The sequence below is a fragment of the Rhincodon typus genome, chromosome 19, assembly GCF_021869965.1.
Source record: "Rhincodon typus isolate 14 chromosome 19, sRhiTyp1.1, whole genome shotgun sequence".
NCBI lineage: Eukaryota > Metazoa > Chordata > Chondrichthyes > Orectolobiformes > Rhincodontidae > Rhincodon > Rhincodon typus.
Window position 1 is genome coordinate 24,342,162 of NC_063350.1, and position 24,802 is coordinate 24,366,963.

The 24,802-nt window shown below is 39.6% G+C and overlaps 1 protein-coding gene across 2 annotated transcripts in view; it reads right to left on the reverse strand.

The window, feature by feature from the left end:
* tm9sf4 (transmembrane 9 superfamily protein member 4) overlaps positions 1-24,802 on the reverse strand; it is a 58,639-nt gene that overhangs the window by 15,352 nt on the left and 18,485 nt on the right. For both annotated transcript variants that reach the window (XM_020510932.2, XM_048608255.1), the window contains exons 5-12: positions 22,360-22,489; positions 18,537-18,660; positions 16,567-16,685; positions 16,031-16,142; positions 12,012-12,082; positions 8,184-8,316; positions 8,009-8,090; positions 1,326-1,401 (exon numbers count right to left, since the gene is read on the reverse strand). In XM_020510932.2, the coding sequence (XP_020366521.1) occupies positions 1,326-1,401; positions 8,009-8,090; positions 8,184-8,316; positions 12,012-12,082; positions 16,031-16,142; positions 16,567-16,685; positions 18,537-18,660; positions 22,360-22,489 (847 nt within the window). The remainder of the gene's footprint in view (positions 1-1,325; positions 1,402-8,008; positions 8,091-8,183; positions 8,317-12,011; positions 12,083-16,030; positions 16,143-16,566; positions 16,686-18,536; positions 18,661-22,359; positions 22,490-24,802) is intronic.

The window sequence follows — 24,802 nt, forward strand, 5'->3', positions numbered from 1 at the left end:
AAAATGTTGCTCAAAAATAGCTTATTAACATTGCAGGGTTACCTTTACTACTGTAATCACTTGAATAACTCTCATATTAAAGTAAACTCTGTCCAGAAAATTTCAAATTTTAGGTTATTTTAGATCTCATTGGAGTTAGCAGTGACAAATGACCGAAGTATTTTGGGATATTTCTGATAAAGTCTTCACTTAAAAGGATTTTGAGGCTTGGTGATGTCACCTTTAAATGTGTGGCTATAAAGGCAATGGATCACTGATACGTTATTAGAAAAGTACCAAAACATCTAGTGATTAAAATGCTAGTAAGCCAGCTTTCCTATACACTAGATAGTGTGTTGGCTATTAACTTGTTAACATATTTTGGCAATCCATAAATGAGTTAACACCTTTGGGCCAGAAGGCTGGGGTTCAAGTCCCACCTTCTTCAAAGATGTATCCTCACATGTCTGAACAGGCTGATGAAAATATCTACCTCTCATTAATTTCTAAAGTGTCTTCTGGTGCAGTGGTAGTGTCCATACCTCTGGGCCAGAAAGTCTGGGTTCAAATCATACCTCAGGATATGATGGTCACAGAGCTAGGTCATAACCCATTCAAATAGTTGATTTGAAAAGAAATACACAAATGTATTGGGAAGTCTGTCTTCCTTTCTGAGTATGATTGAAGGAAGATGAAGAACAGACACAGAGGATAAGTGGATGGACAACCCATCCAGTAAATATTAAGTACAGTCAAGTTTGACCAGAATAGAAAGTTGAGACAGCAAGTTCTGGCTGGACATCAAAGGACAGGAATTATTTTGCTTAAAAGTTTTGTTCAGAACACCTAAAAGGAGTGACCTAAAGATGAAACTTAACCTTGTAAACAAAATTCATAATTTAAAACTTTGCAATGCATGAGTTTCATTCCAAAATGCTCCATAGTCAATGTGCCAAATGCAGCTCCAACCACAGGGATTCATCCATCTAAACAGCCAATAATAGAGACACCTTCCACACTTCTCCAATATGCCCTCCATGCCCACTGCATATTATGAAAACTGGCCCAAAATCTTGAAGATATGTAATAACATACTGACTAAAATTTTGAGAGACTGAGTTAACGACAGAATACTGGAGGGCAACACTATATCCTGATCTATACCGTTGAACTCACGAAAAGCAGAAATGCTAGCAGCCAAGACACTCAAATCTATCCCCTATTTGTTACAGTGGCTTTGAAGTATACACTGGATTAGAATTGAACTATGGTTAAAAAAGATATCCTTTTCAAATTAAATTTAGAGGAGATAAGCCAATATCTACTTGATTGACAAGATTACTTACACAAAAAGCACCTTTCCTCCATCGGTGACCTTTGAGAGTACGGTACAGACGGCCTGCAAAATAACCACCAAACAGCCTGAAAAAACAAAACAAAATTTCCATAAGATTGGCTGGGTAAGGTAAGAGGTGGACTAAACATTTACTAAGTACACAGTCTCACAACATGGAAAAGCTGAGTCTTACTGTGCATGAATATTACAATTATGTTGTCTCTAGAAATGTCTATTTAATGCCATTCTTTGAAAGAAATGAATTTGCTATGGTGATCTAGATTTTTGAAATAATTTAACCATAATGTCATGGCCCAAAAATTGGTCCATCAACTCTGCCAATACTTTTCTCCTTATGAACCACCTACTTAATCCAGTATTCTTTAATATTACCAATTTTCAAGTTTGTAACATCTCCAATCCAGAAAAAGCTCGGTCAGAAACACTAACTGCCTGAAAATGTTTTCAGCAGATCCACCTCATCCCTCAACATCATCAACAGTTTAGTACAGTACTTTGGGAGTGAAAATATGGAGGATATAATATCTGAATAAATAAAACAATTTTTTTTGCTGCTTTATAATGTCTTTTCATTGTTTTACCATTCAGGTAAAATATTTATATCTACAATGTTTTCCAATTCACACACTTGTGGTTAAGCATTCCAATGCCATTCGATAATCCAGAAAATTCCAAATCAGAAAACCTACTTGATCCAAAGCATTCTGAAATAGAAAGATTACAGTGTTTCTCATTATCGTTTGAAAGAATTTCTTGATTTTGTTACAATATTGTCAGAATTCTGCATACTAAACAAAATTATATAAAGATATTTCTTCTTCTAAATTTCACAACTTCTGGCATATACAGACGCTGTTTATTCCTTTGCGCTTATGGAAGGAAGAAAAAGTCATTAACAATTTAACTTTCCTGAAGTGCACTTAAAGAATTCAGACATAACATAGCCCAACTATGGCTTTATGGATTATATTCTTCTGAAAATATCAATACTCACCTTAAAATTTTACCCAATAACTCCAGTGTACTTTAATGTATTGTTTAATTATTTCACCATTGTAAGTGGCATTTGAAGAGTGACATAAGTTTTAGTCCAATTCCTGTAAACTGTTTTTAGGTATTTCGCGTATCTCTGATGAAAAATCTCTGTGTGAGACCACCTGTTTTACAAGGTAAGTTTCTCAATAACTAAGGGCAATGTCACCCCAGACTTTTAGTTTGCATGCAAATAGCAAAAACTTTAATAAGAATTAAATGATATCTACAAGCAAATTCATCTCGCAAACCATTCACAACCTCATCACCTCAGGTGACCTCCAACCTCATTGTTCCCCAACCCTGCACCGCCCATTTCTAGCTCCTTCCCAAAATCCATAAACCATAAGCCGATCCGTTGTTTCTGTCTGCCCCTACCCCACTGAACTTATCTCCGCTTACCTTGACTCTGCTTTTTCCCCCGCCCTGGTCCAGGAACACCCCTACCTACATCCAGGACACCACCCACATTCTCCACCTCCTCCAAAACTTCCAATTCCCTGGCCCCAACACCTCCTCTTCACTATGGACATGCAATCCCTCTACACTTGTATCCCCTACACGGATGGCCTAAAAACCCTCTGTTTCTTCCTCTCCCACAGGCCCAACCAGTTCCCCTCCGTCAACACCCTCATCCACTTAACTGAACTCGTCCTTACCCTTAACAACTTCTACTTCAACTCCTCACACTTCCTACAAACTAAAGGTGTGGCTATTGGCACCCACATGGGCCCAAGCTATGCCTGCCTCTTCGTAGGATTCATGGAACAGTCCCTCTCCCACTGCTACACTGGCGCTATCCCCCACCTTTTCCTCCGGCGCTGCATCGTGCTCCCACAAGGAGCTTGAATAGTTCATCAACTTTACTAACACTTTTCACCCCAACCTCAAATTCACCTGGACCATCTCTGATACCTCAATGTCTCCGTCTCTGGTGACCACCTCAAAACCAACATCTATTTCAAGCCCACCGACTCCCACTGCCACCTGGACTACACCTCCTCTCCTCCACCTTCCTGCAAGAATGCGATTCCCTACTCCTAATTCCTCTGCTTCCACCGCATCTGCTCCCAAGATGGGGCATTCCACTCCCACACATCCCAGATGTCCTCCTATTTTAAGGATCGTAACTTCCCCCTCTGGTGATCGAAAATGCCCTCAAATGCATCTCTTGCGTTTCCTGTACCTCTGCCCTCACATTGCCTCCCCCCCAACAAAAATAAAGACAGAATCCCCCTTGTCTTCACATATCACCCCACCAATCTCCACATCCAACGTGTCATTCTCCACCACTTCCGCCACCTACAATCCAACCCCACAACCAAATTTCCCTTGCCACCCCTATCTGCCTTTCGTAGGGACCACTCTCTCCACGACTCCCTTGTCTGCTCCACGTTCCCCACTAACCTCACCCTCGCCGGCACCTTTCCCTGCAACCGCAGAAAGTGCTACTCCTGCCCCTACATCTCCCCTCTCACCTCCACGCAAGGCACCAAACAAACCTTCCACATTAGCCTGGAGTTCACGTGCACATCTGTCAACTTGGCCTACTGTATCTGCTGCTCGTGATGTGGTCTCCTCTATATCGGTGAGACCAAGCAGTGACTCGGAGACCCTTTTGTAGAGCATCTGCACTCTGTACGTGACAAGTGACAACACTGTACAGTCGCAAACCATTGTAACTCCCCCACCCATTTCCTGGGTGACATGTCCATTCTGGGCCTCCTCCAGTGTCACAATGATGCCACCTGCAAACTGGAGGAGCAGCACCTCATATGCTGCCTCAGGACCCTACAGCCTGATGGCCTAAACGTGGGATTTACCAGCTTTAAAATCTTCCCACCACCCCCAGCCTCATCCCATTTCCAACCCTCCCTTTCATTCCTGCCTCCTCGACCTGACACAACCTGTCCATCTTATCTCCCACCTATCTGCACCTCCCACCTCACTCTCCAATCCCCACCACTCCCTACCCACTCTCACCTACCACCACCCTCCTCTCTATTTATTTCTGAGCTCCCTTCCCCCTCTCTGTTTCTGAAGAAGGGTCCCAAACTGAAACGTCAACTTTCCCGCTCCTCTGATGCTGCCTGGCCTGCTGTGTTCCTCCAACTCCACACTTTGTTATCTCTGACTCCAGCACCTGCAGTTCTTGCTATCTCTACAAGTAATTTACTTCTTTATTTGCAGGAATAAGTAACAACAGCTTGTCAGAAACACACAGAGGTAATCATGGGTGATTTTTATCTGTATATCAAGTGGAAAAACTAGCTGAGCAAAGGTAGCCTACACAAGGAATTCACAATGTTTCGAGAGAGTTTCTTAGACAGCATGTTCTGGAGCTGATCAGAGAACAGGCTATACTAGGTTTGGTATTATGCAGTGTTAGGATTAATTAATCATCTCATTGTGAAGGTGCTTTTAGAAAGCAGCAACCATAATATGATTGAAATTAGATTCAGTTTGAAGAGGAGGAGTGGCTCAGACACAGTTTTTTAAAATTTACGAGAAGACAATGAGTGCACGAAAGCAGAGCTGGCTAAAGTGAACTGGCAAATTAGTTTAAAAGGATAGGTCAATAGAAATACAGTGGCAGACATGTAAGTGAACATTTCAGAGTATACAGAACAGATACATTTCAATGAGTAAGAAAAACACAAAGGGATGGACCCACCATCTGTGGTTAACTAGAAATGTTTAAAATAGGTTAGTAGGCAGGTCAAAAGATTGGGCAGAATATAAAAAGCAGCAATGAATGACCAAAAAAAAGTTAAAAATTTGAGTAGAGAAGAAAACTAGCCAGAAATATAAAGATAGTAAGAGCTTCTATTAGATATTGAAGGAAGAAAAGAGCTAACAAAGTGAGAATTCGTTTAAAGACAGACAGACTGGAGAATTAAATAATGGAAAGTAAGATGCCAAATGAATTGAAAATGAAGGTGTTTAGAATACAAGAAACATTCCAAAAGCAGTGATCAATTAGGAAATGGAAGGGAGGGAGGAACTGAGGAAAACCTCAATTACCAATGTGGTATGGAGTAAATTGTTGGAACTGCAGGCTGACAAGCACCCAAGCGCTCTTGATTTCAACCTAGGGGCTAGTAATATAGTTGACGCATTGATTTTAATTTTCCAAGAATCACTTGATTTAGGAATGGCTCCACTAGATTGGAAGATAGCAAAGCTAACTCCTTTATTCAAAAAGGGGAGGCAGATAGGAGTAAAGTACAGGGCAGTTAGCTGAACATCTGTCACAGAAAAATGTTGGAAGCTAATAAACAAGTTATAGCAAGGAATTTGAATGAGTTCAAAGTAATAAGGCAAAGTTAGCAATGGTTTTTTAAAAGGGAAATCATGCTTGACCATTCTATTTGCGTTCTTTCAGGAGGTAATGTACTGCAGATAAAAGGAGAAACAGTGGATGTACTTCAATTTCTACAAAGCATCTGAAAAGGTGACACTTCAAAAGGTGTATGTTGAAAATAAAACCTCATTATGTCGAGGCAGAAAGATTGGTTGTCCAACAGGAAATAAAAAAAGTAGGTGTAAATGAATTGTTCTCAGGTTGGCAAATGATGCCATAGGAATTATTGCTGGGGCCTCAACTGTTTACAATTTATACAAATGATTTCAATAAAGGCACAGAAGGTATGGTCGCCTAAGCTGCCAATGGCAAAACAATGGCAGGAAAGTAAGTTATGAAGAGGACACAGGAGTTACAAAAAGACAGATTAAGTTGAGAAAGTGTGAAATAGTCCATTTTGGCAGGAAAAGTTAAATAGTATATTATCTAAATGATGAGAAATTGCAAAGCTTTGAGATGCAGAGGGATTGGGTTGTCCTTGTACATGAATCGCAAAGGTTAACATGCAGCTACAGCAAGTAATTAGGAAAGCTAACAGAATGCTAACATTTAGTACTAGAGGAATTGAATACAGAGGAAGGGAGATTATGCTTCAACTGGTGAGACTGAATATGGATAACTGTGCACAGTATTGGTCAGCTTATTTAAAGTAGGTTGTAAATGATTTGGAAGCAGTTAATATCGGGAATGGACATGTTGTTTTATGTGGAAAGGGTAAACAGGCTAGACTTGTACTTGACAGAATTTAGAAGAGTAGGTGGTGACTGGACTGAGATACATAAAATCCTGAGGGGTCTTGAAAGGATGGATGCAGAGAGAATGTTCCTTCTTATGGGAGAATCTAGAACTAGGGTTCATTTAAAAATCAGGTTTATTTAAAACTGAGATTAGGTGGATTTTCTTTGAGGATTCAGTGTCCTTGGAACTTTTTTCCTGAAAAGGGATGGAAGCACAGTCCTTGAATATTTTTTAAGTAGGGTTAGACTTTTGCTAAACAAGGGGTTGACAAGTTATCAGGTAGCTGAGTGTGTGGATTTGAGGATCACCATGATCTTATTGAATGCCTGGTTCCTGTTTTGAATGTTCGTATGCATTTTCTCACAGCGAATTCCAACTGCTATAGTTTTTTCCACTCACTTAATTTGTCTTTCGCCTTGAGAACGTCTCGTACCCAACTATACTATTCCTCTCAAGTTAATTTTTAAGTCCACATGCAATACCCTCAATTCCTTCATTCAAGTCATTATTATTTATATCGATAAGCTGAGGTCCCAGTTCAAATCTGTAGGTACAATGCATCCAGAGGGCATCAACACAATTGTCTGTTGTTTGTATGACGTCAATGGTTGATCCAATGGTTAATGCCATCTTTGAGTGATAATCTGTTAAATTTGTACGTGGAGTGCGAACAGGTGGAAAATATTCACATCCTTGAACTTCACATATCAACCAGTTGTCAATCCATAGCCTAAGCAATTCCATGCCATTTTTTGCATGGTATCTTATTAAATGCCTCTAGAAGTTTACATTGCCAACTTCCAGACATACTCCTTGTCAACCTTGTCAGTAACAAAGAATGCAACTAAATTAATCAAACAACATGAAACCTAACTCAACTAGCGCAGTCTTACAGATTTTCCTTTAAACCTGATCTTGAACTACGCCTGTTTAACAAATCACAAACCTAAGTCCCTGCAATGGGGGCTAAGAGTATTATACACTGGAAAGAGTTATTCACAATGAACTTTATGATGGCACATCAGCTCAGCTAAGGTCATGTAATTTCAATAACTGAATAAAATACACGCTCTCCTCATGAGCATCAGCAACACAAAAGGATTCACGGCAAGCTAATTTTTTTTTTTCAAGCTGGTATCTCATTTAACAATCAAAGTTCAAGATAACCTTAATCAGACATCAACTTAAACCAGCCAACTATCAACATGAAAATGATAGAACATGCTTAGTGTCCGAATCCTGCTGTCAGAGTTTTCCCTCACTGTGTTGATAATAGAACTGTTAAATAAGGGGGAAAAAGTTTTGATCTACCTTTGGAACAAAGCATGACATTTACATAAGATAATGGAATGGATAACGGAGAAGAGGAGAGTGAACACAATTGTCTGTTGTTTGTATGATGTCAATGGTTGATCCAATGGTTAATGCCATCTTTGAGTGATAATCTGTTAAATTTGTACGTGGAGTGTGAACAGGTGGAAAATATTCACATCCTTGAATTTCACATATCAAAAAGAAAATTTTACCAATTACCATACCCCATGAACATGAACAGGAAACAAGCGGTTGTCATCAGCGCTCCTCTACTGGATGGTGACAGCATTCCTAACATGGCAACAACTGAAAATAAAATGGTGTATAACATTAGAAAAGGATCTAAAAATAACCCCAGCTATCATATTTTAAGGAAGAAATACGATGGTAAATACTCACTGATTACAATGAGGATCATGCAGAACAACTGGATCCCAGATCCTAAGAGAGAGCTGAGAATCATAGGATACTGAGGTGGCCTGAACACATCACCATGGACAAGTTTCCAACCAGATTCTTCCATTGTGTCTTCCTACAAGCATTAAATTTACAAATCTATGACGATGGATCTTCAACTAAAAATGTCACTTTGCACATTATTTTCACGTGCTTAAAACAAGCCTGACAAGAAAACAAACAGGCAACCAGTTTCCCGGTTTCCTCATTAAGAGTCAGCTCAGCAGCATTTATGAAATTTTATTTAAATTTTCAAATGAATTTTTAAAACATGCCATTGCATTTATTGTTTTCCTCTTATTCTCAGTTTCTGCTCAGGCTATTCAGCTCTTAAACTCACTTCAGCTTTCTTCGAACAACTCCAGAAGGTATGTGAGAGTGTGTGACTGCCTTGACATCAAGGCCACATTTGACAGAGTGTGACATCAAGGAGCCCTAGAAGCGCAAGCAAACTAGGGTCAATGAACATCAGGAAAGACTCTCTGTTGGTCAGTATTGTATCTAACATATTGTGTGGTTGTGGTTGTTGGAGGTCAATACTCTCAGCTGCAGGGCATCTCTAAAGAAGTTCTTCATAGTAGATAATTTTAATTGACTTTTTCAGATGTGTAATGACATACTTCTGGAGCAGATGAGACATAAACGTGAGCCTTCTGACTCACAGGTAGGGAAATTGCCACCATACCATGAGCACCCTAGTTCCTCAGGGTAGTATACTAGGCACAACCACCTTCAGTTGCTTCATCAATGATCTACCCTCTATCGTAAGAATATCCATCTTAATGTTAGAAGCAGAGATGTTCGCTGCTGATCACACAACATTCAGCACCATTTGTGGCTCTGCAAATACTGAAACAGCCCATGTCCAAATGCAGTAAGACCGGGACGATACCCAGACTCAAGCTGACAAGTGGCAAATAGCATTCATGCCACAGGAATGTCAAGCAACGACCACACTGAAAAAGAGAGAATCCAACTGTCATCCTTGACATTTAATGTCATTAGCATTGCTGAATCCCCCACTATTAACATTCTGGAGGTTACACTGATGAGAACTGAACTAACCATTTAAATACTGTGGCTGTGAGAGTCGGTCAGAGAATAGGAATCCTGTTGACACCCAAGGTCTCTCCACAACCTACAAGGAAAACTCAGGAGTGTGATGGAATACTGCTCACTTGTCTGGATAAATGGAACTCCAAAAACACTCAAAAAGCTTGGCACTATTCAGGACAAAGCAGCCTGCATGATTGGCATTACATCCACAAATATTCGTTCCTTCCATCACTGCATAAAATAAGCATTGTGAATATTCTACAAGGTTAACTGCAGTAATTCACCAATATTCCTAAACAGCACCTTGCAAACCCATGACTACTATCAGCAGATAAGTGGGAATTCCCCTGTACACCTCACCATCCTGACTCAGAAATACATTGTCATTCCTTCAGTGCCACTGAGTCAAAATCCTGGAATTCCTTCCTTAACAGCATTGTGGGTATACCTAAATAAAATGGACTGTAGTGGTTCAAGGCAGCTGCTCACTCCCACCTTCAGAACAACTAGGGATGGGCAATAAATGCTGGACCAGCCATCGAAGTCCACAGCCCACAATTCTTTTTTGCAGTATAGGCTTGATGGGTCGAAGGGCCTTTTCTGTACTTATGTTTCTATGAATTAATAAAAAATGTGAAATCCATGCAATATTTGTCTTTGTTCTTTCTTTCATACTTTGATGATCATTTTTTAATTCAATAGAAAGTCGTGAGAAGATGTAACTTCCACTTTCGTTATCAAGCATTTAGTCATAGTATCAAGATGTACAGTGGCTATTCTCTTTATTCAGATGTATTTTTAATTCCGACATTGGGGCCATCAGTATGTGCTATGCACTCACTCATGCTTTCTCACTCTTTCCGCATACCAGCTATGTCCACTAGCATTACATCAACAAAACCTCTTCCACATAAAGGAACATTATGATCAAATGAAATCTTCAATCCACGTGCCTCAGCAAGGTGCAAACTTAGGCCCTAAAAGTGATGACTGAGTGAACCTTTTAAATGCAAATTCTTCATTTTCTCTTTATGGCATAAATGGAATAAGTGACAACTTGAAGCAGGCTGAATTTAAAAGGACATTAAACAATTGTAAACAAGGGGAACAAAGGCACTAAGAATCACCAAGAGACAAAACAGCTCAAGGGTAAAAAAAAAACCTACAAATTATACTGAGTCATCTAACAGAAGACAAAATATACCTAAGCTGCTACAATTTTGAACTAAGACAGAAATGCAATTTGCTGCATTTAGCAATCTAATCTTGGACCATGTAAAGTGCTTTCCATGAACATCAATTCTAAGTAAAAGCAAATCCACCAAAAAATTCAAACTAATGTTTGTTTTAACAAGTATGAGTTAACTCTGTAAGAGTAAAGTAAGTTGATATCCTGAGGCATTGCTCACAAATAGTTTGAGAGCTGGAGGGGTAATTCTGCATTTATGTTGTAATAGTATATCATAAATATCTTGCAGGTGCCCCTTAGTAGTTTCGTTAGATGGTGAGTAAATCTCAAATGTTATGGGTAAATGAATTTACCAGTTTTTTTATATTGTTAAGCATTGTGTCACAATGTTTTAGTCTGGAATTTTAAATGTTTTTCATGAAAAAAATTAAAACTCCCTTCACCACTACTATTATCCTCTGAAAAAAAGTTACACCAATGAAAAAATGAAAACAAATGAGTCACAGCACTCAAAGCTGTCAAAGCAACTTTCCCCATTCAGAATTGTAGATTACAATATGGTTATCAAAGTTCCTCTCAACTGCTTTGGTGTACAGCAACCTGGAATGTAGTGGGCAGAGTAATTAGCAGACCACATACAAGAAAGAAAAACTAGGGGCAACATTGAAACAGATTAAAACTCAGGAAATGTACAGCCCATTTCAAAGCACAGTAGGACAAACAGGGTTTACGAAGTCAGAAGTCACACAACACCAGGTTACAGTCCAACAGGTTTATTTGAAACCACAAGCCTTTGGAGCACTGCTCCTTCGTCACTTCACCTGATGAAGGGGCAGCACTCCAAAAGCTTGTGATTTCAACTAAAGCTGTTGGACTATAACCTGGCGTTGTGAGACTTCTGACCCTGTCCACCCCAGTCCAACACCGGTACCTCCACATCAGGACTTACAAAGGTATTGATACACAGTCCAGTTAACCTGCAAGATGATCCAATAAATATGACTAAAGAAAAAAAACGAATGGGAGCTGAAGAGTAAAGAGCAAAACAAAGTTATATTAGCTTCTAGAAAATAGGAGTGATGAATTAATTGCTTGGTTTTGTTTTCAAAACTATTAGTATACCTATGTAGATATTTGTTATAATGTTGACTTGTGGGGCTATACAATTGGCAGTGGAGAGGAAGAGTTTCAGGAACAATATGGTTACTGAAATCACTTGCAACAATTGTGGTAGAGAAGTGAAGTGCCTAGTTGTGTTTATCAATTATGTAAGCAAAGTAAGTCAAAGAAAATGTTTTGAACCTTAGATCATTTCTTGCTTCAGTTGCAGCATATTGGATGGAAAATTTTCATACAGATGTACAAATTAGTTGGTTCTCCATAACCATGCCACTTCAAGGGCAATACTGAAAAGTTAATCCAGTTGTCCAGGAAAAAAGAAATGTCTCTTAAACTGCCAAAAGCTCAAGTGTTAAAAACCCTTCTTTATTCCCTAGTCACTTCAATTCGCAGTCAAACATACATACAATGTCATCTTCTCTGTTATAGTTGGCAATGTCCTTCCTGAGAGTTCGAATAATTATCATGCTAAGAATTCCTGCCAGGAAAAAAGAAGTTTAAATATTAGGTTTTTCCAAGGCTGAAAGGTGAAGAATGTCATCATTTTCAGATTGTTGAGCTATGACCTCTAATTTTAACTCAACCACTATCTCAAGGCATCGGCTGAAGGAGAAAGAAAAGTCTGTCCTTAAGAACATGTGGAACATTAATCCAAAATAACAGCAAAACTAGCTTTCACAAATATTCCATTAAGTATTACCTCAGTATAGGTGAAAACAACATAACTGAGCAGGATAAAGCATCATGAAACAGACCACTTAATTTTGAGGCTGAAGCCAAGGATTCAAGACAGTTTTACACCACTGGAACCAGGTCTGACAGTGCCTCCTTTCACACTGATTGAAAACATACTGCTATGAAATATTCTCCTAAACAGACTCACTTGGTTTATCAATGTCACCTATTAAAATACTTTTATGATTCTCGCACCTCTCTCATTTCCTTTCCAATGTTCCTCCCTGTCAACAATTTAATTGTATTTCTTCTTGCTTCTTAACTTAAGCCAAATACATTCGGTCATTGACCCTTCTGGGATATTCTGTCTCTTCAGTAGTGCAACACTCTTTAAACAATGCTGACACCCTTCCTTCTTCCTAGACATCTTGTATCCAGAAAGTTTTACTACTCATGTCCTGTCCTTCTTTGAGCTAAGTCTCAGTTACAACTGTAACATCGCATTGCCACAAAGCTATTAATGCCTGCAATTCATTCACCTTCACTGCAATCTGCCACTGTCTGCATATTCAAATACATGCACAACAACTCAAATGGGACTTTATTACTTGCCACCTAACTCTGAACCCACCTGAATAACTTGCTATTTCCTACTCTAGTGCAGACTCTCCAGTATTCAGAGCACTTTGATATTCCCCTCTAACATTCCTCTCAGTTCCAATACCTCTGCCAAGTTAATTTAAACCCTCCTCTGTATAACGAGGAGACAGCCCCACAAAGAAACTGATGTCAGTTCTGTTTTGTTGCACCCATCCAGCCTGAATAGGTCTCATTCCGTAAGACTGCTCCCAATGTCCTCCTTTCTACATTGTGCCATCTTTCCATCCATAGTTTCGTCTGCTTTATCTCCTTTTTCCATACTTACTACGCATGGTACCAGGAGTGATCCAGAGTTTATGACTTTTGAGGTGCTGCTTAGTAATGTTCTACATAATTTCCTAAATTATGGCTGCTTTTGGACACTATGCATTATAATAGCTAATTGTTCATCCTCCCTGCGAGTTGCTTGGCAGTTGTACAGTTACTGAATGTCTGCAGCTACAAAAGCGCCTGCCTATACTACTAAATATCCTATTGCCATTACTCTTCTAGTCTTCTTTGTGCTCCCTGTACAGATGAGCCAACTATGGTGCTGTTGATCTGGCTTTGGCTATTCTCCCCAGATGAAAATCACTCTCTTCAACATTCAGAACTGAAATTAAAAACAGTAAGTGCCAGAGAAACTCAGCAGGTCTGGCAGCATCTGTGGAGAGAGACAGTTAACATTTTGGATTCCAAATAAAGGCTGTTGCCTTCACGAAATATTGGTCGGAGAATGAAATGCTCTTAGGAATCTCCTGCAGTGACTGCCAATTCCTTCCTGATTGCCTGGTGTAGGTGGTTGTTGGTCATCTCAAATACTGATATCTGAGCCTGTTAGCCAACTACGATGCATCAATTGGAAATCATGGAAGTTTGTTGGCACTAGCACAATGATTTTACTGGCAAAAACTGTGAAGGTTGACCAGCTGAAAACAGAATACAAAGGCGCTCTCATTTAAGATATCATGGAAGAGAACATCTAAGGTTTTGGAGTAGATCTGTAGCTTGGGTTGTGGGTGTTGAGGTTGGTTGGCTCGCCAAGCTGGTTTGTTGTTCTGCAGACGTTTCGTTACCATGCTTGGTAACATCCTCAGTGCAGCCTCTGATGAAGCGTCGGTCTATTTTCCCACCTGGTTTTTAAACTCTGGGGTCCGTTGCGATGGATTGCCTCACTTCCGGGTTTCGTCTGTAGTGGAATGTATATGGGGTCGAGTTCAATGTGTTTATTAATAGCCTGCTTCGTGGAGTGCCATGCTTCCAGGAATTCTCGTGCTTGTCTCTGCCTAGCCTGTCCCAGAAACTTGGTGTTGTCCCAGTCGAAGTCGTGGTTCTCCTTGTCCATGTCAATCGAGATGAGTTGAGTATTGGTCGTGTCTTTTTGTAGTCAGTTGGTGTTCATGTACTCTTGTTGTTAGTTTCCTTCCTGTTTGTCCGATGTGGTGTTTTTCGCAGTCTCTGCAGGGGATCTTGTAGATTACATTGGTCCTGTCCATGGCGGGGAGTGGGTCTTTAGTTTGGGTGAGCACTTGTCGTAGGGTTGATGTGGGTTTGTCTGCCACTCTGATGCCCAGCGGTCGTAGAAGTCTTGTGGTGACCAAATTAGAAGAGACACACAAACTCAAACAACATGCTCACCAGAGAGGAGGAGAAGAACAAACAATTCCCATTCCTGGACGTCATGGTACAGCGCAAGACAGATGGGGAATTGCAAACGAAAGTACACCGAAAAGCCACACACACAGACCAGGTATTGAACTTCAATAGTAACCATCCCAGCACACACAAACGAAGCTGCATGCGAACACTATTTAAAAGGGCAACAACACACTGCAGCAACATGGAACTAGGCCAAGAGGAGGAGGAATACCTCTTCCAAGTGTTCAAGGATAATGGATATCCAAAGAACTGGGTCAGGAGATGCCTACAGGCACAGCATCAGAAAGATTCTACATGCCCCGACACACACACACTACCCTACATCAGGAACATGTCAGAACTCACCAAAAGACTTCTACGACTGCTGGGCATCAGAGCGGCACACAAACCCACATCAACCCTATGAGAAGTGCTCAACCGAACTAAAGACCCACTTCCTGCCATGGGCAGGACCAATGTCATCTACAAGATCTCCTGCAGAGACTGCGAGAAACACTACATCGGACTAACAGGAAGGAAACTAACAACAAGAGTACATGAACACCAACTGGCTACAAAAAGACACGACCAATACTCACTCATCTCAATCCACATGGACAAGGAGAACCATGACTTCGACTGGGACAACACCAAGATCCTAGGACAGGCTAGGCAGAGACAAGCACAAGAATTCCTGGAAGCATGGCACTCCGCGAAGCAGGCTATTAATAAACACATCGAACTCGACCCCATATACATTCCACTATGGAGGAAACCCGGAAGTGAGGCAATCCATCGCAATGGACCCCAGAGTTTAAAAACCAGGCGGGAAAACACACTGACGCTTCATCAGAGGCTGCACTCAGGATGCTACCAAGCACGGTAACGAAACGTCTGTGGAACAACAAACCAGCTCAACGAGCCAACCAACCTCAAGAGAACATATCATAATTGAGAAATGTGTGACTTATCTATCTGGTACATCACTATATTTTTATGTATGTTAGGTATTTAGTCTCCCAAGAATTAATGAACTTAGTCAATGCTTTTACAAAATGCAGAAAAGACATTACAAAAAGGAAGCATCTGAACTGCTATATGGATATCCTGTTCATACTGTATATTCCATTGAAAATGCAGCACGGAAACAGGGCATTCATCACATCATGAGCTACTTCCCAATCATCATCTATTCTTATTCTCTTCTCCCTTGAGTTTGCCTCTTTGAAGTGCATTTTTGCTTATGAATGCAACTTTCTGGTTTATGTGGTTTACACATTTTAACCCATTTCTAGGTAGAGACATTTCTCCTCATTTCCATATTGAATTTATTACTGAGTAGAAGATATTTATGGCCCTTAGTTTTGATCATCTACACAAGTGAACATATTTACCTTGTTATACCCTTTTCATAATTTTAAACAACCATGAAATAGTTCTACTAAAATGAAAAACATAACAATAATCAACTCACCAGAGAGAAAGAAAACTACGACGACTGAATTCACAATTGAGAACCAGTGAATCTGTACATCACTCATTGTTAAATAAGTGTCCCAGCGTGATGCCCATTTAATAACACTTGCCTAGGAATACAAAGTACAGAAAGGTCTCCAATAACATCTTACATTACACATATTCTCCATAAGTGATTTGATATGAACTTGACAGTTAATAGTTTCATATTCTAGAGAAGTTTAATTACACAGTCTGAACAAAGTTTTATAATAACCCGAGGCCAGGTCAACAGTATAAACCTTCAGGTCATCTTGACATACTGGGTGCTCTTATCCACAAACAAAAGCAGATGTTACTTTCTGGTTCACAATACAAAGAAAATGATAAACTGTTGGTGTATAGCTTTGCGGTTCATACCCTTCAAATGTTCAGTCATTCACATTTTCCATCAAAAATCTGAGTTTAAAAGAACATAGTCAGCAAAATCAGATGCTCAGATTTGGCTCATGTAGGACTCTATACAGGTATGTTCATTGCTGACATGAAGCTTACCTCCCAACGTACAGAGTAAGTAAAAAGCACGTCATTTTCTTTATTGGGATCAATTTCCTGGGGAAGAGAGCCTGCTGCCTCAGGAAGGATGCAGTTTCCTTGCTCATCAGCTTTTAGATCTGGGATTTTAAAAAAAAAAATGACAATTCAATAGATATCTAACAGCCCAATATTTAATGGGCTTGAACATTTTTTGTAATACTTAGTCATTAAGTGAGGAGACAAATATTTCTCTAGTTCATGAAAAACTAACCAATGCTAAACAATGATTGAGTTGCTAGCCTAATAACTTAAGAAGCCACCTTTAATTTTGCATTTGATCAAATTCAGTGCAAGTGAACAAATGTTTCTGTCACCTTCGTTTTCTAATTTAACTTACCCTCAGAATATTTTAAAATCGAAAATGCCTGCTTGCCTTTTTTTTAATGAAAAAGGAAAAATTCACCTGAACTTTATAATGTTGGGAGTGGGTAAATAAGTCAAACTTAGTACTGTACATACAAGCATAATTTGAAACAACAAAAGGAACTAAGAAGTGTGAATATTATTCCAATCTTTCAGTCAGCATCATAACTGCTACACCTGACACTGATCAGTCAGAAAACTGCAAACTTACTATATTGCATTTAATAAGTTTCAACTTCTGATCCAACATTCTCAAAAACAGGTATTCATGTGCAGACCTATAAAGAGAACCAGCAGAGAAGAAACGCTCCGTTCTATGGCACTAAGCTGACAAATGGTAATTTTTAAAGATCCAGTCTGAATGTTTGTGAATGAGTGAGGCAGTTAAGTGAATGAGTAAAAGGCTAGGACAGTGGAGTAGGTTGGATTGTATGTGAAACAGGGTGTGAATGGTAAAGTGAGCGACGGGAACAGGGTAGGTTCATGAGGTGTGCAAGAGGACAGTGGATTAGTGGACGTGGGCAAGTGAGAGAGAACGGGCAGGTGGGTCAGAACGGGTAAACAGATTGCCTCATCAGTGGGTCAGATTGAGTGTGGTTAAACCAAATTGGAGGGGTAATCAGTCCAATGGTTTGCAAGTAGTTTTTTGGTGGGGGTTGTAATTGCAGGGGCTGGTTGTGTTGTTACCCATTATGAGATAAGGTTTTAACTAGATTACTATTGCTGTAACTATCATGGAACTGTTAGACAATCATGGACAGTGCTGGGCATCAAGGATTCATCCCACCGGAAGATGAAATTATCCCTGTCCTTTGAATCATTAGCACTGTCACGGCTGATACTGCAGAAACCTTATCATTCCTTTCCAATGCAAATAGTGTGTGGATAATTATTGCTTGACCAGTTTGCTTTTTCTTGCAAATATAAAGACTCACGTGTATATAGATTTATGAAGACCTGAAAGTCCCACTTGCCCCACATTATAAAGATTGTCTGCATTGGTAAAACTGCACAACTAACTTAACCACATAGCCAGGGTTGACCTGAACGCTCATCAGCATTAAATTAATGCAAGAATCAATTGCACTCATTCACACTGCACAGGGAATTAGTGTAAAACTCATAAAAATAGTTACCAATTTATATCAGAACTGGCAGACTTCTGAATTTGCTCAAAATCAAAACCTCAAAAGCCTATCAATAAAGGCATAAATCCACATAAGCATTGGACTAACAATATGAACTGCTTTCCAAAGCTCAGCACGGTTGGTTGCAAGCCATTTTGAATATGCTGCCACACTGCTAAAAAGTACAACGTACCAATGACATTACCACTCACTGTAGCATTAGTATATGAAGAACATTGTGCAAGATTTGTCAACATAGTTTACTGTTTACCACACAACTATATGCAAATGTAGCAAACAAAACAAGAGCAGTGCTGATTATACATTTGTTGCATTTAACATTCACTTAAATGTTTTGCAACTATTGTTTTGTCTCTGTAATTGTTTATCTACAACATGCAAGTATGCTCAAATTAAATTCAGAAATAATACTATTACCTTCATACTTAACACTTTGTGGTATCACCTCAAAACGTACAACTCTATATGTAGGTTCCTGCTCTTTCTCTATTTCTTCCTTGTGATAATAGACAATGAAGGAGAGATGATTGTGGAGGTAGAACTGAAAAGAAAGAATATGTTAATTTGGTTGCATATGCAAGAGAAATGTGTACAGGAGACAGAATACTAAGTAGGTCTGATCTCCCGCCTAAACCTACACCTATGTGCCTATGCAAAAAAAAATTGCACATGGGCTCATAATGCAGATATTACAGCTTGCAATTATGAAGTTTAGTTTGAATGTGGCATAGTTTTTATTCTGGATTAAGTCTTAAATACGCAGTGCATATGAAAGCTCACATTTTCCACTCTCAAAGAGGAACAGAATGGGGAATAAAATGTTGTTTTGTTACAGTAATACAAATGGCATAATTACTCTTGCTTTCTAAGTAGCAGGGCATGGAAATACAGTGGGTGATGCTATTGTCTGAACACCCAAACACTGTAAAGTCATAATGATGAATTTTATTTTAACATACTGATTAAAAGCAAGTGTAGGCCATTCATCAAGTTCATATCACATTATTAGACAAAACACATTTAGTTTGAATGCTGCAGAAGGAAAATTGAAACTTGCATTTAAGCATTCATGATAAAATTACTAATTTCTAGACTTAACCCTTTGCAAATTCTGTTCAACACGAACCAGCATTTATTAAAGGTTCAGAAGTGGTGCACTACTGCAATTTTAAAAATATTTAATTGCAATGGAAGGTGACCTGTAAAGGCAATTATACAAGTATGGGGCACATCTAGAATAAAGCAGCCTTCAACAAAACATGCTTATTTTATGGCACATTATTTGGGAGTTGAACAAATGTAATTCAGAAACTCAGGAGGTCTGGCAGCATTTGCGGAGACAGAAACAGAGTTGTCGTTTAGTCTAGTATGATCCTTTCTTTGTACCTGAAGAAAGCTGGAAATGTGATGCAGCTTATGCTGTTGAAAATGAGCAGAAGAGGAAGTTGAACAAAAAGCACAGTTCAGGGAATGGTAAAAAGGGGAGGGAGATTAGAGATCAAAAAAGTGTCAAAGAATAAAATGCAAGCATAGTGGTACTGGTTGTAGAGAATGCATCATGTATACATCCAGTGTAGATGTTACTAGCAGAATATAAATCAGTTTTGAAAGTAAAAACATGTGGCCAAGAATCAGACGCCCAAAAGGAAGAAAATGTATATCAAAATGGACGTCAGAGTTCATGGTTTGAAACTGTTGATCTCAAAGTTTAGTTCAGAAGGCTGTAAAGTATCTAAGCCTCCAGGCTTACATTGGGCTTCAATGGAAAACTGCTGCAGTGCCAAGACAGAAACATGAGCATGAGAACAAGGTGGGTGACTGAAATGGCAACTGCCCAGAAGTTTTGGGTAATGATTACAAAGTGAGTGGAAGCATTCCACAAAGTGGCTACCGAGACTGCATTTGGTCTCCCGAATCCAAATCCATGTAGAGCAGACTGCATTTAAAGCATCGAATGCAATAGCCTAGACTGAAAGAAATACAAGAAGTTGTAGCCTCATGAGGAAGGAATGTTTGGGGCCTTAGATAGAGAGGATACAGAAGGAAAAAGACAAGTGTTACATATCCTGCAACTGTGTGGGAAGTTGCCAAGGCAAGCGGATGACATTTTGGGAACAATAGAGCAGTGAATCAGGGTGTTGCAGCAGGAATGCTTGGACTGCTGACGGGGGAGGAGAGGAGGAAAATATGTTTGGTGGTGGCATCATACTGGATTTGGTGGAAAGGGCAGAGGATGATCCTCTGTTTATGAAGACTGGTAGGGTGGAAAGTGAGAAAAAGGGAAACCCTATCATGGTTCCGGGTGTCTTTGGAAGGAGGAAACGTAGAAGTGTGGCATCTAGGTTATACACAGTTGAATGCCCCGTGAAAGAGGAAGTCATATGTGGTATGGTGATGTGAAAGGTAGCAACCTTTGAAACAAATGCGACAGACACTGAAATTGAGAGGTTAGAATGAAGTCCTTACAGGACACAGGGTTTGAGGAAGTGTAGTCGAGATAGGTGTTGAAGTGAGCGGGTTTGTAATGACTATTAGTTGACAATCACAAATCAAGAAATGGAGCCAAAGACATCAAGGGAGGGAGGGAGGGGAAGAGTCAAAAATGGACCAAGATTACAGCAGGAAATAGCACCAATATATTAATTGATATATCTGACAAAGAGTTGTTGGAGCAGGCCAAAGTAGGTCTGCATCAAGAAATGTCTCGCTTGCCCCACAAAATGACAAGCATAACTAGGGTCCATGCAGGTCGTCATGACTGCAGATTATAACACTGGATCACCGGAGTACATATCAAACTTAATTTTTAATTTTTTTTAAAGGAAAAGGACACAAAGCCGAAGGTTTATTATAGATTAGTTCATTTGGATTTGGAAGAAAGGCATCCACAAGGGAAGGGATCCTTTTTTAATTAACCTTGCTGCAACAAATGAGGAAGCAGGTGAATAACTAAAGGCAGCCAGCTCATCTCTCCTCACCTGTAAGCTCAATGGTTTGAGGTATCTCATCTGAAACCGTAATAAACTGGGGAACCTCACCCACAGACTGTTCATAACAGGGTACCAACAGACAAATCTTTCATTTAGAAGAAGTGAGACAAGTTAATTGAACACTGTTCAATGAGAGAAAAAGCTCAGCCAGGTACTGGACAGTAGTGGTTCAGGTTTCTGGTCAAGGAAGAAATGGTGAGTCCTCAGACCAACCAAGAAACCAATGGAGGTTTAGAAGGATTAGACATCCGTAGTGAAGAAGCAGTGGTTAGGGGCAGGAAACTAAATTGTTGGAATGACATAGGGCCTCAGAAGAGTCATGACGGTAGGCGAGAAGAGATAGGACAAGGAGAAAGAGTCAATATAGGAAAAAAAGGTCCACTGGGGCAGGTGCAGCCTGGAATGGTGAGGGCAGTCTTGCTTGGGAATTTGGAAAGAAGGTAGACATGGGTTCTTCACAGTTGGAGAACTATAAGGTGTGAAGCTATGGGAAGAAGATCTGCACAGAAGAGATCCCTAACAGTCCTGTAAACGATATTCAGTGGTGGGCTTGTGGTCCAAGGAAAGACAAGAAGAACTGTCTGCGCATTGGCGCTTATCTCCGGACAATATAAGTTGGTATATCAGATGATATCTGCTAATAAGATAATGCTGTCATGATGATATAGTTAGGATTAGACCTCAGAGAATGGAGTGCAGACCAAGGTCAAAGGGAGACAAGTTAGAATGGGTGAAGAGAGCAGAAAAATTAAGGCAGCTGATTTAATTGAAAACTGTCTGCATGATAAGATCAAGAGACAGTAAGAGGTCGGAGGTAGGGGTCCAGGTTGAGGGAGGGTATTGGAAACAATTGAAAATGTTTTTCGAACAGGGAGAGAACTGCTGCTCAAAGGAGTTGGCCTGGAGGTGACGACAAAGGAGTTCATCGTAATTCATTGAACTACAGGTATAATGGAATTCAGTATTGTGTTTATTTGATACACTTTAGCATTCAAGACAAAGCTGCTTGACTACAGAACACACTAGCAGGCATCTTCAGAAATGCACTATTATCTTTCTCGCATATTGAATTTCTATCAAGAAATGTCCACACTCTCAAACTGTAAAGCTTGTCATATCAAAGTAATTGATCTGACAGCTTAACTTTCTGTTTACATATGGATCAAATATCTAATTTCATTTATATGCATATATTTCATGCTGAGTACAGTTAGACTACTTGCTCAGTAAGTCTGTCCAGTTAGTGTTACCTTGTTGTTGTCGATAAATCCCAATCTGTAGCCATGCTCAAACTGTACTTCCTTCTCTTTCTTTTTGTCATTGTCATCATGGTTTGGGTAAAATTCTAAGCGTGTTGCGACAGGCAAATTATCTGCAATTCTAGAACAGACAATTACCATTCATAAATTAAGGAAGAAACCAATACCTCAAACTTTACATTCAAAGGACCAAAGTTTCATGCAGCAAAACATTCGCTGTTCTAATTATCTTGACGAAAATGTCACCGAGTTTCTCAGTGTAATTCTCCTCATAATCCCAAGTCTCTATCATCTAGTCACCAAACCTTTCATCTGTTCAAAACTTTTGAGTTTTGAAACCCTCTTATGCTTCCCTCTTGGCCTGCTCAGTTCAAATGATAAAAGCGTCAATTGCATGAGGTTTTTTAAAACCGTAACCTAAATTCTAGTATCTTTCCATGGAATGTTTGCTGGATCATGACAGTATGCCATTGTCTGTTCAACTCTTGTTCCCTTCAAACACAAGGTCGATGAATTTACTCTGAAGTTTCAACTTAAGTCTTCTTGATCATGCATTATACAACATATGAAGCTCTCTGCTCTATCTCAGTAGTGCATTAAACTGACTTCTCGGGAGGCAGCAGTTGTCCATACAACTCTACATCAATCTGCTAACTCAGTGTTCAAGTGCAGGTTATTTTGGAATGAACCTGCGGCACTACTAGGAACTTGATAGTATAAACACGCTTCAGATACAGCTAATAGAAGAGTGAGATGCTTCACCCAAAGCTCCAACATTACATTAAGCATTTACTAGCAGACTACAGAGTTCTGTTAATATTTATCAAAGACAGAAGGTAGTATTGTATCCCATTGGTTTTATTTAATACTTTAAGAAAAGATCAAAACCAAACACAAGTCATCTAATAGTTACTTATTCTATATACTTTTGTAACAGGCAATTATGGTTTTAATGTCAAGCTAACTATTGACCAGGCCAATTTTTACTCTTAATCAGTATTAAAATAGATTATCTGGACAATATCACATTGCTGCTTGTGGGATTTTGCTGTGCACCCAATTAATTGCTATATTTCCCAAATTTCAATGATTTCAACAGAGTGGAGGTTGAGAGGGTTGACAGTGTCAAATTCCCAGGAATGACAATAACTGCCAATCTGTCCTGGACTCCCCATGTAAAGGCAACAGTCAAGAAGGCACAACAATGCCTTTTCTTCCTCGGGCAGCTCAGGATATTCGGCATGTCCATAAGGACAGTCACCAACTTTTAAAGATGCACTATAGAGAGCATACTATCCGGATGCATAACTGCCTGATATGGCAACTGCTCTACCCAGGACTGCAAGAAACTAGAGAAGGTGGTGTGCACAGCCCAGACCATCACAGAAGCCAACCTTCCATCCATGGACTCCATTTACACTTCCTGTTGCTGCATAATGTCTGCCATCATCAAAGACCCGTCCCACCCCAGTAATGTGCTCCTACAACCTCTTCCGTTAGGCAGAAGATACAGAAGCTTGGACACATACACCAACAGGTTTGAGAACAGCTTCTTCCCTGCCATTATTGGACTGATGAATGGACTCTCTAACTTCAAATAATGTTGATCTTGTTTTGCGCACCTCCTGTGCAGTGTAACCTGTCTGCCTCACTGTCCAAGCACCCTATGATCTGTATGTCCTTGCTTACTATGATCTGCCTGTACTGCTCGCAAACAAAGCTTTTCACTGTACTTAGATACATGTGACAATAAATCAATTAATTGATTTCTCTTCTAAAATATAGGCTGTAAGATCATTTTGGGACTTCTTTAGATCATGACCACAGTAATATTAATATATTTATTTTTAATTTGCAAAAGTAAACCTAACTGTGCAGCTGTATATGACTTAGTATAGTATGCAACTGTAAATGCATTACAACAAGCAAAACAATCAGCAACTGTTCTCAGATTTTAATTCACCAATATTTCTCATTTCTTTTCGCTTCTTACTGAAGTTCTCCCCTCATGGTATTAAAGCATACCTTCAAAAGGCAGATGGAAAACAATTATCCTTCCCTTCAGAACACCAACGAAAACAGCACATGCACCCATTTAGAAATCCACTAATGGGGGTAGCATAAACTGTGGAGGTAAAGCCTCCAATTTGAAAAAAAAAAATCAAAGGCACCTGAAAAACTCCAATTACCCAGTCTGATTTATACCTGCCTATTTATTTTCTGAAAAAGGTATGTTGGGTTAAAAACTAGGATCTGAATCATCGAACTGTTGTTTCTGATCCCTCGTTCAATCCACTAGAGAGTAAAGAATTTGTGACTTAATCGCACTTCCCAAAGCCAACTTCACAACTGACAAATTATGAATCTCAATCACAGAGAGTAAGAACGGCCAATGCTGGAGTCAGAGACAACACAGTGTGGAGCTGGAGGTGCA